This window comes from Canis aureus, chromosome 8 (assembly GCF_053574225.1).
Source record: "Canis aureus isolate CA01 chromosome 8, VMU_Caureus_v.1.0, whole genome shotgun sequence".
Lineage (NCBI taxonomy): Eukaryota > Metazoa > Chordata > Mammalia > Carnivora > Canidae > Canis > Canis aureus.
In genome coordinates this window covers 20049871-20063484 of record NC_135618.1, presented here as the reverse complement: position 1 = coordinate 20063484, position 13614 = coordinate 20049871, and the positions used below count along the sequence as shown (strand labels likewise).

At 34.2% G+C, this 13614-nt stretch overlaps 1 protein-coding gene and 1 pseudogene across 16 annotated transcripts in view; one reads left to right on the top strand and one right to left on the bottom strand.

Moving 5' to 3' along the window:
* The window catches only part of HFM1 (helicase for meiosis 1), a 139904-nt gene extending 131002 nt beyond the window's left edge, over positions 1–8902 (top strand). For 12 of the 16 annotated variants that reach the window (XM_077905386.1, XM_077905392.1, XM_077905391.1 and 9 more), the window contains one exon: positions 577–725. In XM_077905386.1, the coding sequence (XP_077761512.1) occupies positions 577–646 (70 nt within the window). In that variant the 3' untranslated portion in view covers positions 647–725. Of the gene's footprint in view, positions 1–576; positions 726–4338; positions 4508–7916 lie in introns of those variants that run through there. The other 4 variants (XR_013384334.1, XR_013384335.1, XR_013384333.1 and 1 more) reach the window with 4 other exon arrangements.
* On the bottom strand, positions 5533–8754 carry LOC144318157 (peptidyl-prolyl cis-trans isomerase G-like; annotated as a pseudogene).
* Positions 8903–13614: the final 4712 nt, after the last annotated feature.

Sequence of the window (13614 nt, the reverse complement as noted above, 5' to 3'; positions counted from 1 at the left end):
TTTTATTTACTGAAAAACATTAAATATTTAGACCCCTCATGACCTGAACTCCGTAAGATATTCATAATATTAATATCTCAATTTTTGAGAAGTATGTTTAATACTTTTAGTTAAAACATTTTGTTTTAGTAAACTTTATTTCACTGATATGAATAAAACATGTTGATAATATAAAGTGTAAAATCACTTAAATCCCAATGATTGGCTAATTTTGCAGAAGTTCAAGTTGTATTTTAGCCAATCAATTTCCTCACGGTTCTACAGTTTCAATGAAAAGTCAGATTAAGTCTGATCAGTTCCCCCTAAGGTGGTCACTTCTGTGGGTAAGTAGCAGTTTCTCTTACCCTCTTGAATAGTCAAAGTTTATAGACTTGTTCATACACTGATTAAATGATATCACTTTTTAAAAACCTTAAGGAAATACCTAAGAGACTTGATCTCTACTTCTCATAATTTATGAAGTCTGATTTTCCCCCACAGACTTCTTCCTAGGTTATGCATATTGAGGTTTATTTGACACATTAATCTGTCAGCAATCTATATATATTTCTATACTTTCTTCCCCCTGCCCTCCAGTAGGTATCATCCTGATGATGAAGCTGATGAAATGAAGTCTTTCCTGGGAATATTTGATGACATTTTCTAAAACAAACAAACAAAAAAACATATTAATAAGGCAAGATATAAAGACACCCAATTACAAAGCATGCATTTTATTTTTTTAAGTAGTCACAATTGCTCAAATTTTTTTCTCTTGGGTTTGATCAGTTTTATGGACTTATTTGCACCACATTTTTGGACTGATTTGTTTTCCTTTTGTAACTTCATGAAAAGCACTTTTACAGTGGGTTTGTTTCAGTAAGCTGAAAATTCAGTTGCACTTAGATATTATTTGGTTATTAAATGTATCTTGATTGGATTTTGACAGGAAAGAATTAAAAATTTCATTTTTATATTTTCTTAAGAAAGATATTCTTTGAAAGCAAAATAATGCTATGTCATGGAATCAATTTGTTGTATGGATAACTCACCAATATTGTTTTGTTTTACTAAAGATTTTTATGAGTCCAGTGGCTGGCTGAACCTATTGTTATATAACTTCAAACAATAATAAATAAAATGTTAATCAATATAGATTATTGTTTTCCTTTGGCTTGTTTTCCAGTATGGTGAATTCTAAAACCTTGTTACATTGACTTTTGCTATGGCAAATACTATTTCATGTTATTTTCCCATGACTTTTTTCTCAAATTTATTGATAAGTAGAAGTATAAGCAGTGTTTATTATTTAATTTATTTATATATACATGAGAAATCAAAGCCCACGTAAGAAATTTTAGGAATATTTTTAAGCATAAAAGCCTTAGAGGCAAGAGAAGAAAAGAAACTTCCAGATGAAATTGTTGTTGTTGTTGTCACTGGTAAACAGTTATGAGGCATCATATATATTAAGAACAGAGAAAAAGCTTAAAACTAAGAAGCTATATTATGTATTGAAAAATAAGGGCAATCAGTTCCTTTATTTTAGTCATCTTTACCTTTGGCATGTTTCTGTATCTGAATCAATCATGCTACAACCTTTAAAGGTTATTAAACACCATTAAAATGAAAAATTGGTGCACTACAATCTGCTCATCTTGCATACATAGATTTGACACTAAAGAAATAGCAATTTAATTCAAGAAGACTTATTATGATCTGCTAAGCAAAAGCACCGTGCTTGGTACTGCAAAGGAGGCAAATGATAAAAACACTCGTGGAGTTTTTGTTCTCGTGGATCCTACTTTACATTCTGGTACAGAAACTAAGACATATAATAATGCAATAATAAAATGTAGAATACATTAGAGAAGTGGTTTTCAAGCTTCAGGATGCATTGCAGTCATCTAGTAGGCTAGTTTGAAAACAGATTGCTGAGAACCATACCCAGAGTTTCTGACTCAGTAGGTCTAGGGTGTGGCCTGAGAATGTGCATTTCTAACAGATACCCAAATAACACTGATGTTGCTGTCCAGGGATCACACCTTGAGAATCACTGCAATAGAGGTTTGAAGAGCTTTGAGAGTTCATATGAGAGAGAACACAATCCTAACCATGGACTTAGGGAACCCTTTATAGAGAAGTTAAAATTTGAGCTGAGACTTGAAAGATGAATACAGTTTTGATGAACAAACATATGAAAGGACATTCTAGCAGAGAACAGCTTGAGCAAAGCTCCAAGGAAGGAAAGTATCTTTTTGAGGAATAACGAATAGATAATTTTAAACACGGGTTAATGTTGTAGGTGTCTCTGTGTTGTGTGTATTTTAAGATTTTATTTATTTGAGAGAGACAGCACAACCAGGAGGGCAGGGAAAGGCAAAGGGAGAGGGAGAAGCAGATTCCTCACTAAGCAGGGAGCCTGACATGGAGTTTGATCAAGGACCCTGAGATCAGGACCTGAGCTGAAAGCAGACACAACCAACTGAGCTACCCAGGTGCCCCTGTAGGAGATATTTGAAATGTACCTTAAAGCCAGACTGTGGAGGACTTTAGATGCTAAAAACCTGAGCTTTACTCGGCAGCGAGATGTTTCCCAAACTTGCCTGATCATAAGAAACATGGATAATAAATATAAAAATTTCTAGAACTTACCAAAGGGCTACTGATTCAGAATTGCCAAGTGGAGGGGTGTTATAACAAGATTCCTGGTTACTCTTCATTATCAGGCCAGTTTTGGAAACATATGATATGGGTAAGTTCATTTCCTAAGTAATCAAAACAAATGGCAAATTAACATAGACATGCCTTATTTTGTGCAAGTGTTTACCTGGAAAATTAGATGTAGTAGTCCTTAAGAAGTAGACTAACCACTTAAAGGAGTCCAGTCACTGGATATTCTTACCATAAGTGAATAACCCTACAGTTTTCCATTTTGTAACTCGTTTCAAATATATAATAAACCATATAACAAATCTTTGTTGGGTTCAATTTTTCAATTTTTTTTTCAGTCAAAAAAGTCCTTAATAGACTGTATTTTTCCCACCTCTAATGTAGCATATAGGCACCTACCTCACAGGTATGGAGTGAGAATGAGTAAGCCACTGCATAGGAAGCTCTTAGTTTAGGGACTGATGCATAATATGTGCTCAAAAATGGTAGTTGTTTGTACTAAAAAACCCTCTCCTTAGCAGTACTATAACCGATCAGAGGGGTGAAATAATACAATACAGAGTGTCTCCAACTTAACAGTTGATTTCAGCTTTGTGATAGTATGAAAATAATATGCATTCAGTGGAAACCATATTTCGATTGTGAGTTTTTACCTTACTCAAGCTAGTGATCTGCATAGGATACTCTGTTGTCATGCTAGGCAGCAGCTGGGAGCTGTACCCTAGTCAGCTGTTTTTTACTTTCAGTACAGTATTCAATAAAGTACATGAAATATTCAACACTTTATTATAAAATAGGCTTTGTGTGAGATGATTTTGTCCAACTATAGGATAATGTAATTGTTTTGAGCATGTTTAAGGTAGGCTAGTCTAAACTATGATGTTCAGTAGGTTGAGTGTATTAAATGCATTTTTGGCTTAACAATATTTTCAACTTACAATAGGTTTATTAAGATATAACCTCATCATAAGCGTAAGTCAAGGAAAATGTTTCCTTGCAAATCACATTTGAATTATTACTGCAATTCAAGTTGCATAAGACTTGACAAATGAACTCTCTGACTTTCCATAGATATATCATCCATAGAAAAATTTTCTTTTAGACCTCCCTCCTACATATACTTCCTCATGCTTTCAGATAGATTCCTCTATCTCTGTCCCCTGTTCAAAAGCACTCTTAGTTGTTTTATGGTAGAGCATATAAATCTATTTTAATATTACCTTAGGTAAAATGTAATTAGAAAATAAATCTTTTGCAAATTGTGTTATAATACATTCTAAAGCCAAATAGAAATGATTGCTGAATTATTCACTCTTTTAGGTTTTAGTACAGTTTGCTCCTTGGATCCTTAGTAGAGTCACACAAAGTATCTCTTTTTATCATGACCCCATTTCTAGAAAACACCCTTATCAAGGACAATAGGGAACCACTCCTTGAGGACGTGTAGCCTAGGACTTACAAAGCTAATACTTAACTGTGACATCTTAGATCATACCAGGTGTCTATATTTAAGAACATCTACTTTTGTGGGAATAGAGAAGACACCAGTGAGGAGAAAGGGCAAAGAGAAGTAAGCCAAGCTAAGCTTAGAATTAAGTAAGTAAGCTAAGAATTTCATTGTGGATTTTGGTTAGTAGAATAAATAAAACAAAAGGAAGGAAAACCCTGGCTCTTTTTGTCTTCTAGCATGTCAATTCCTGGCTGCTGCTAGTTCCAGGCCTTGCCTCTCAGTATCAGATCCAAAGACCGATAATAGAAGAAACTCCTTGGAGCTGGTGTTAGAAGTTCTCAGGCCTCACTCCAGAGCTTCTGAGTCATAATCTGCATTTTGACAAGGTCCCTGTCTGCATTACATGTATGTTAAACTGTGAGAAGCACTTTTTTAAGGTAGAAAGGAAAGGAGGCAATACCAGGATTTTTAAGATAATCCATTCCAGAAGACAAGTATAAGAGTAATGATGATTACTTGATTTTCTGCACATATATTTCCTATTTTAAATGTAATATGGTGATATCGCTCTTCTTTAATTGCCTTTCAGTATAGGTTGTTTTCCTCACCAACTGTGTAAATTATCTTTATAATTCCCATGCATCAACTGGGTGTTTTTTTATGTAGCTTGAGAGGCATTTAGATGCTCTATTGAGTTTTGTTTTAATTAACATAATAAAAGCCGATAATTCAAAAGAGCAATCTTTGTCTTGCTTATTTTCACATTTCAATTCGGAAACCTTTCCCTAAACTAACATATACCTTAAAACTCCCTACATACTTCAGCAAAACAGAGTGAAACAAAACAAAACAAAACAAAACAAACCCATAATATTCTGAAAGATTTAGAAAAATGTGCATAAACCTGCACTCATGTATGTTGTAACTATAATTTTTTTAAAATCAAAAAAGGAATGAAAATCCAGCTAACATTGCATTTTACCCCCTGAGGGATATCCTTATGACAGTAGGTGGCTTCAATCTTTTAGAAACATGATAAAGTCACCATTTTGGGTTTTATTTGCCTGTTTCTGTATTAGTCAGTTTGGAAATGTAAATCTTTTACCATTTACAACTTAAAACAATTTTTTAAATCTAAAACCAGTTTTACTACAGTGTTATTTTTTTTATGTCAAGTTTATTAAAACTTTAGCAGTACAAATTATTCAGGTTGCAAGTTATCTAAAGATCAACCAGGTGAAGTTCATATTTAAAAAAAAGAGGGCAAACAAAACAACCCCAAAACAATGAAAAGAGGAATACAACATAGAGGAGATTCATTAGTAAGTCTCTACAACTTAAAGACAAAATAGAAATGAACTTTCCACAGCTCACTCATCTACTTTTGTCTTCATTTACTTGTTCTTAGCTGGACTCATAATCAATTTTTTTTATGACCATACTTTAAAATTTTTGTCATGTACATGGTCATTTTCTTGACCCTTTGATTTTTGGTTTTCCTTTTCCACTGTGGACTACTCATGCTCCTTATATTTCAATGTGGAGTACTTTAATTAATTGTCCTACTTTGTTTTTATTTTGAGAATGGACTTTGAACTCTATCAGCCTTTCCCTCTATTATTATTTGAACTCTTATGATTATATATTTTTTTATTTTTTTATGATTATACTTTTAATAGTATATTCTTTTCTGACCTTCAGAATTTCCTTTCCAGAGTGAATTTTAATGGTTTCTTTGTTTTTTTTTGTTTCTGCTTTGACTTTCTTCTGTCTCTGAGCTTTGTGAATCTCTCCTCCTTCCCCTCCTATCTTTATTCCTTGATGTTGCTCTTCTCTGGCTGCTTTCTGGCCTTTCCCTCTTTACTCCTCGTCTCTGTATCTGTGGTACTCCTTGCTTCTACTGCCAGTTCTGTCATGGCTTCTGGATCGTATCCTTCTGCTCCTGCCCCTAATTCTGCTTCTTTCTCTTGTTCTACCATTATAACTGCCTTTTTTTTTTTTTGGATACTTTATTTTATAGTTTCACCCCATATACCACTTTTCCTCCTGAGAACCACAAGCACTTTAAAAATCTGCATAAATATTTCTTACAGGATCCCTTTGATGTTGGGGTCAGATAAAAGAATCTTACTCTATGGGTGACAAAATTAAGGTGATTCTCCAGGTCACATGTTTCTTAAACTATTTGGAAGTGCAATCTGGTTTACAAGTGTTTTTGTAGCAGGCAGAATTAATTTTTGTTGAAAAAATGGGACCATTTTATTGTATTGTTTCAATCTCCTCTCAACTGTGGAAAAAGAAAAGAGACAAGAAGCTCTTTTTTTTTTCCTTTTCAGAATCTTGCTGGGCACCTTATCTCCTATGTATTTGTCTGTGGGCTCAATGCCTTCTTGATGAGAGTGAGGTACTGGGATGGTGACTGAGGCTACAGGATGAGTAAGGACAGGACCATTGTAACTGCCTTTGGTTGTATCACATTCCTTTCTACACTATGCATCTATTCTTTCCCTTACTTTTCCTTACTTTTATTATCATGTTCATTGCTCTTTGATTTTATTAAACTTCTCTTTAATTTTGCCCCTTTCAAAAAAAAAAATTTTGCCCCTTTCTTGATCTTTTCCTTTAGACTCAAACTTTTTCTTTAGCATTCTTATGTTCTCTTTCTTTACTCCTTGATCCCTATTTTCTTTTATTTCCATTATGCTTTGTATTATTATATATTATATGCTTTGTTTTTATTATATTTATCATCTTTTTTCTGAATTTCTTCTAATGTCTCTCTCTTTGCTGTTAGGTTTATGATCTTTAGCTTTCTTTTCCTCTTCATTTTTTCTGTTTGGACTCTTGGACATATGCCCATGATCGGTTCTGTTTTTCTCCTTTACTCTAGCTGGATTTCTTTGATTTTCTTTTGTTTCAGTTTCTTTTGTGTAACTCAATCTTAAGCTCCTTTGATTCATCTTTCACCACTGGATACCCTCATTCTTTGGGCTTTCTGAATCTCATGCCTCCAATGTGAAGCAGTTTCATTACATCTGAAATGATCCCTTGATCTGGATCTGGGGGGAGTTCGATAATCCTTGATCCTATTCCTTTAATTTCTTTGCTAGACCTAGTAACTGAAAGTCTCCTCTGATATGAAGTAGGCTGGAAGTTAGTTATCTGTGTGTGTATGTGTGTTTCCTTTCTTTGTCATCAGCTTTGGGAACACTTTTTCTAATTAGGAATCTATCTTCAGGTATAGAAGGGAATTCTTCTGGATGGACAGTACTCTAGTGTTATGCTTTAAGATTTTTTTCAGCCACACTTTTCTTTTTTAAGATTTTATTTATTTATTCATGAGAGACACAGAGAGAGAGGCGGAGACATAGGCAGAGGGAGAAGCAGGCTCCATGCAGGGAGCCTGTTGCAGGACATAATCCCAGGACCCCAGGATCATGACCTGAGTCAAAGGCAGACGCTCAACCACTGAGCCACCCATGCGTCCCTCAGCCTCACTTTCACTAGATGTGTTTTTCTTTCTAGTGTGTGTGTATGTGTGTGTGTATTTTCTTTCTAGTGTGTGTGTGTGTGTGTGTGTGTGTGTATGTGGGGGGTACTTTTTCCTACGTTTCTTTTTAAAATTTCTCTTGAGAAGCACTTTCAGAATCAGAATAGGACTGAGAATCTCTTGAGCTGTATGAGTCACTGGATGAGGAGGAGGGAGAGCATTTATGCCTTTTCTTTCTTAGTTTGGGAATTAGCTCTCCACAACTATCTAACTTGCAAATGGTTTGCTCACTACATTTGTTTTCTGGTTTTCTCTCTCTCACAGCTTCCTGAACAGAATTTACTTACCCAAAAACAACATGATACCCATCTAAATGAGAAGTTGGTTTTCTGGTTATGAACAACTATGAACCTTTTGTATCCTTCCCCTTGTCACTGATAAGAGAGATTCTCTGTTGTGCTTAACAGGGAAACTCTCATCTTTAAAATATTTTCTGTTACTAGATTCCCCTTCTTCAATTTCTTCACTGAAGTCGCCATCTGAACCATAAAATCTTTGACAATGCTGCAAAACTGAAAACTCTTATAGTATAATGGCTTCTGAGTTACTTTCCCTGACCCCTTTTCACCTGTAAAAGACAATAAAAGTTATCTGTGTTTGGGAGAACATCAGAAAAAAATTCAAAGACAGCTCTTCCAGCAGGTTGATTAAAAATGGCAATGTCAAAACAAACAAACTTGCAAAACATTGAGGATGCTGAATCTTTGTTCCAATGGCTCCAATACTTCAATCTTTAGATAGAGAACAATCAAGAACAAGTTGATTCAATCAAGGACAACTGATCCAATCCTTTCACTCCTGCACTGGTAGATACACTCTTTTTTTCTTGGGGTACTGTCCTTTAAAGCACTTCAAGTCTATAGCTGCCCAGAAAAGGCAATGAAGCCCACTACTACAGTCATATTTACTGACTAAATCACTACAAAAGTTTTATTTTACTTTTAAAATTAATTTTTCTTTCCATTGTTATCTGATACATTTTTAAATAAGAGAAATAATTGAATGGTACAATAAAAAAAAAAACAACCCTTAGATTCTAGTTCAAAATTTCAACTTACAGGACTGGAAAAGAGCCCACCAAAATATTAAATTACTTGCCCATTGTTTCTCAGCTAGTCCTGAACTGAACCCAGATTGGCACCATACTTTTCCTACTTTAATTCTTAATATTAAGGGTTATAGCTTATGCTCATTTTTGTAAACTTTTTATCTTTCATAATAAATGTAAAACGTACTTCTCCTTTCTTAAATGTATTAAGAAATTTTTTTCTAGCTATAAACCAAAATAGTTCAATTCTAAGCACAATTTTAGCCATAGCTGTTGCTATACTTACAGTTTTGAAATATTGCCTACATATGTAATATAGTATTAGAATGGTCTTGCTATACATGCATTACCATTTGAAAATGACCAGATATCTTACTATTCTTTTATTGAATATTGTGACTGAACAGCTGTTTTATACTACCTCTTATATTATGAGCTAGTCTTAGAAAGATGAACATGAGCAGGTCATGTTTCAAGGGACCCATGGATGATCCAGGTAACAATGATCAAAATGCAACAAAAATATAGGTCTTTTAAGTTATCAAGGTTTTTTTCTGGTTGTTGTTATTGTTGTTTAAAGTAGGCTCCATGCCCAGTGTAGAGAACAATGCAGGCTTGAACTCATGATCCTGAGATCAAGACCTGAGCTGAAATCAAGAATTGGATGTTTAACTGACTGAGCCACCACAGAGCCCCAAGGTTTTTTAAAAATTAATATCACTATCAAATTCTATCATCCGCAACATTTTCTAGACTCTACATAAGATTCATAGTGTCTGGACTTCTTAAGGAGGTAACATGCAGACATAGTCAAATTTATGAAAAGGAAAGCTATACATTCTTTTGGACAGTGAATTATTAAAAGAGCGAAGTTAGGGGTTGGGGTAAATTTGGAGAGGAGCAAAAGGTCATGGAGGGAACAGATTGACAGATTCTGGAAGGAGAAAACAAAGGGATTAAGGGACTAAAATGAGTCATCTGCATCTGGTAAACTGGAGTTATGATCATTTACATGCATATATCTAATTAATATTTACAATTTGGGCTGAAAGGAAATTATAAAATCAAGCACTTATCAACAGTACAAAGTAACCCATGTTTCTAACTAAAGAAAAGTATTTTAGTTGGAAGACTTATTCATTATGGAAAGTTAAAGTATTTAAAATATAGTTTTAGATGGAAATGATAAAACATACATTTCTCCCTACTTTGATGTATTTTTGAGGTGTCAACCCCTGTTGTTGGTTGTTTTTATTTTGTTTTGTTTTTCTTTTTTTTCCTGTTGCCTCCTTCATTGAAACAGCTAGACTATAAAGTAGATGTTCCTCAGGGAAGGGTTTTCAAATCCTTGATTTTTAACATCTCAAATCTAAGATCCAGACTTGAGACAAAAGAATTGGAAAAATATCTGGTGGATTAATACCTGTTTTTCCTGTCCTCAAGACTGAAGATTCGCTAGACTTGGGGAAAAGGAGAGAGGTCAGAGGAAAAGAAAAGAGCTCAGATGCTGGGTACCTGAGAAAAGACGTGGGCTCAGCTTTCTTTTAGATTTTTTCTAAAGTCTAAATAAGTCTAATTTCCTAATACTATTAGTAAAAACTAACGTCTTCAGATTCAATATGATCTAACAAAAACCTTATACTAATCTCAGCTGGTATAGAAACTCAGATCTGCCTAACCGACTGAGCCACCCAGGCACCACCAATTGTACAAATTTTAAGCATGTATTTCACATGAGTTACTCTGCCAGTGTGTGGAAACCAGTAATCAAGTTTATAAATTATGTCATGGGACACATGGGTGGCTCAGTCAGTTAGGCCTCCAACTCTCAATTTCTGCTGTGGTCGTGATCTCAGGGTCCTGAGATAGAGCCCCTGGTCAGGCTCCATGCTCAGTGGGGAGTCTGCTGGAGATTCTTTCCCTCTGCTTTGCCTCTGGCTCAAACACTCCCTCTCTATATATATAAAATAATAAGTAAATAAAAATCTTAAAAAAAAAAGAAAAAGAAACTCCAATCTGAATCTCAGTTGTCAGGTAAATGTGCAGATTGTAAATACACTGCCTTAAAAAAAATTCTATCTACTACTAGTACTAGCTAATATTACTGAATTTGTACTATATGCTGGATCTTGCTCTAAGCCCTATGGATGGCATATTTAATCCTTTCAATAGTCCTCTGAGGTAAATACTCTCATTATGTATATATATTTTTACACAAGGAAGCTAAATAAATTGCCAAACGTTGCAAAGCTTGAACTTTATGTGATTTGAGAACCCTTTACATAATCATTATGCCATTCTGTCTAGAATGAAATACTAAAATACGGCATCTTTAAGGTTACATCAAATCATCAAAATCCAGGTTTCCCCCTAATCTGTAGAGATTTTTTGTTAGACAATTTCAGGCAAATTCAAGAGGGCTGTTAGCCAAGACCCATCCTCAATTCTCTGTTTCCAGTTTAACTCTATTTTCCAGAGAAGCAAGTCTACTATGACTTGTTTCCATAGAGCATCTGATCATTGGGTGAGGCCTTTCCCCTGTGCAGGTCACCTATCAACGTGAGTAGACATCTCTTCTTCCCATTTGGCTTTGCAACTTCAGGTCACTATTTTGTTTTTTAGTTTCCACACTTAAGCTTTTGTACTTTAATCTACTTTTCTGACCTGCCTCCCCTAAATGCTATTTATTTTCCCTAAATTGATGACTTCATTCTGAAATCCAATATTTTGGAAAGAGAGAGAGAGAGAAAAAGAAAGAGGGAAAAAAGAACGCCCTGCTTTTAAGAGAATCCTCTTAATAAGGGCAACTTGGGTTTGTCTGTCCATGCTGGGTTATAAAGCTTCTCTGCTGCTATCAGTGAAAACTAGCCTAAATAAGAAAGAGAAGAAACAGTGTTTTGTGACCTTTTCTGAGATCACAATACTCTAGTCATATCTGCTTGGAATATGACTCTCATCTTGCTATTTTTTCCCCATAATATTACAGTTATATGTGGTTTCTTTTCACACCTCTCATCTAGGAATATATTGTTTTGAAGAAAAGTTTGGAAGTTAAACACAAACCTTTACTGAGAGTATTTGATATCTATCTTATAAAAAAAATGACTGAATAAAGTTAGCCTTGAAGTTCTATTTTTATCCTTAAATTAAAGTTTAAAGAAAGAAAAGGGATTAGCAGTTATTATTAGATTTTTATGTTAAAAATTATGAACTTTCAATATATAAATTTCAGGTTTTTCCCAATAGGCTTTATTACTTCTTCTGATTGTCTTTTCATTTTCCTGTGCTGTCCATCAACCAACTATTTCCTATCCTTTTGGGATTTTCCTCAATTTCTGTTTGCATTACAATGTCATATTTCTTTTATTTTAAATGATTTTAATTTCATTTTTAATATATAGTGAGAACACACTGTAATAAGTTCATTTCACTACTTTTCAGTTGCAAAATAATTTTTTGCCTCCTAAAATAAGTTAAGCATTTCAGAGACTTCAAAGAAAGATTCTCTTTTCTCTTCAAATTTTCTACATTTATAGAAAAGGGATCCATGTGTCCAAGCACTTTTATAAAGAAGTGTTTAGTAAAATAGAATCACCAGTTTAAAAAGTATTTCTCCTTTGGAATATTTCTGTGGCAAAATTATGTAAAGCAATTTATAGCTTCATGCTCTTATGTTAGAAGAAAGATTGTTTTCTTTCTTCACCATAAAAAGAGCTTTACTAGATTTTTTTCTGATTATGAAAGCACATGCTTATTTACAATAGCTGTATTATTAAAGTAATTCAACAGTTACATGCAGAAAACTTGTACATGTAGCAACATAGATCTAAAAGACAGTATGAAGTGGGAAATGTAAGACACAGAATGTGATACCATCTAAGTAAAGTTAAATTCTGTAAGACTACAAACAAACTAGAAGATTTACATCAAATGCATTAACATAGTTGTCAGTGGGGGGTGGTTTCAGTGATCTAAGTAGGAAATAGGGTTAAAAGATAGCAAAAGAAGAATTTTCAGGTAATACAGAAGTACAAAGATTTTAAAATCCCCCTCAATCCTACTACTTGGTAATAACCATAGTGCGTATTTTAGAGTGTAGCCATCCAGATAACATACACACACATGCACACATGCATTTTAGGGTGGGGTTATAATCTGCTTTTTAATTTTATTTTCATTGAACAGTACAATATAAATGGATTGATATTAATCATTAATAATCATTGATTGATATAAATCAGTATGTGCATAAATCTGCACAACATATTTAATGACTACCCTATTGATGTATATTTAGGTTTTTCCAGTTTTTTTAATGACTAATGTTACAATTAACATTCTTATACATGTATCTTTATCTATTTGCTTTTGATTAGAAATGCACATTTAAATTACTGAAACAAATTGTCAAACTGCCTTCCAGAAATGCCATTTTTACATTATTAATATGAAAGTATCTGATTTTCACAAGGTTTTAAATTTAAAACACTTGTATAACAGACCCCAGGGGTGCCTGGATGGTGCAGTCAGTTAGGCCTGTAACTCTTGGTTTTGTCTCAGGTCACAATCTGAGAGGGTCATGAGATCAAGCCCCACATAGGGCTCTGCCTTCAGCAGAGTCAGCTTGGAGTTTCTCTCTCCCTCTTCCTCTGCCACTCCACAGTCTCTCTCTTTCCCTCTCTCAAATGAATAAATAAATCTTTTTAAAACAGAAAACTAACAAACGAACAAAATTATCTCCATATTCCAGACCATCTAAATGTCCAGATCTCATTAATAGAATTAATTTACTCACAGAGTCCTTTCTGTTCAGTGGGAGGTCAAAGTCTACAAGCCCTATTAATGTCATTACACAGCAGACTATTTAGCACTACAGAGCAGTCTTGGTCTGACCTATACATCAGGGACCGAGTG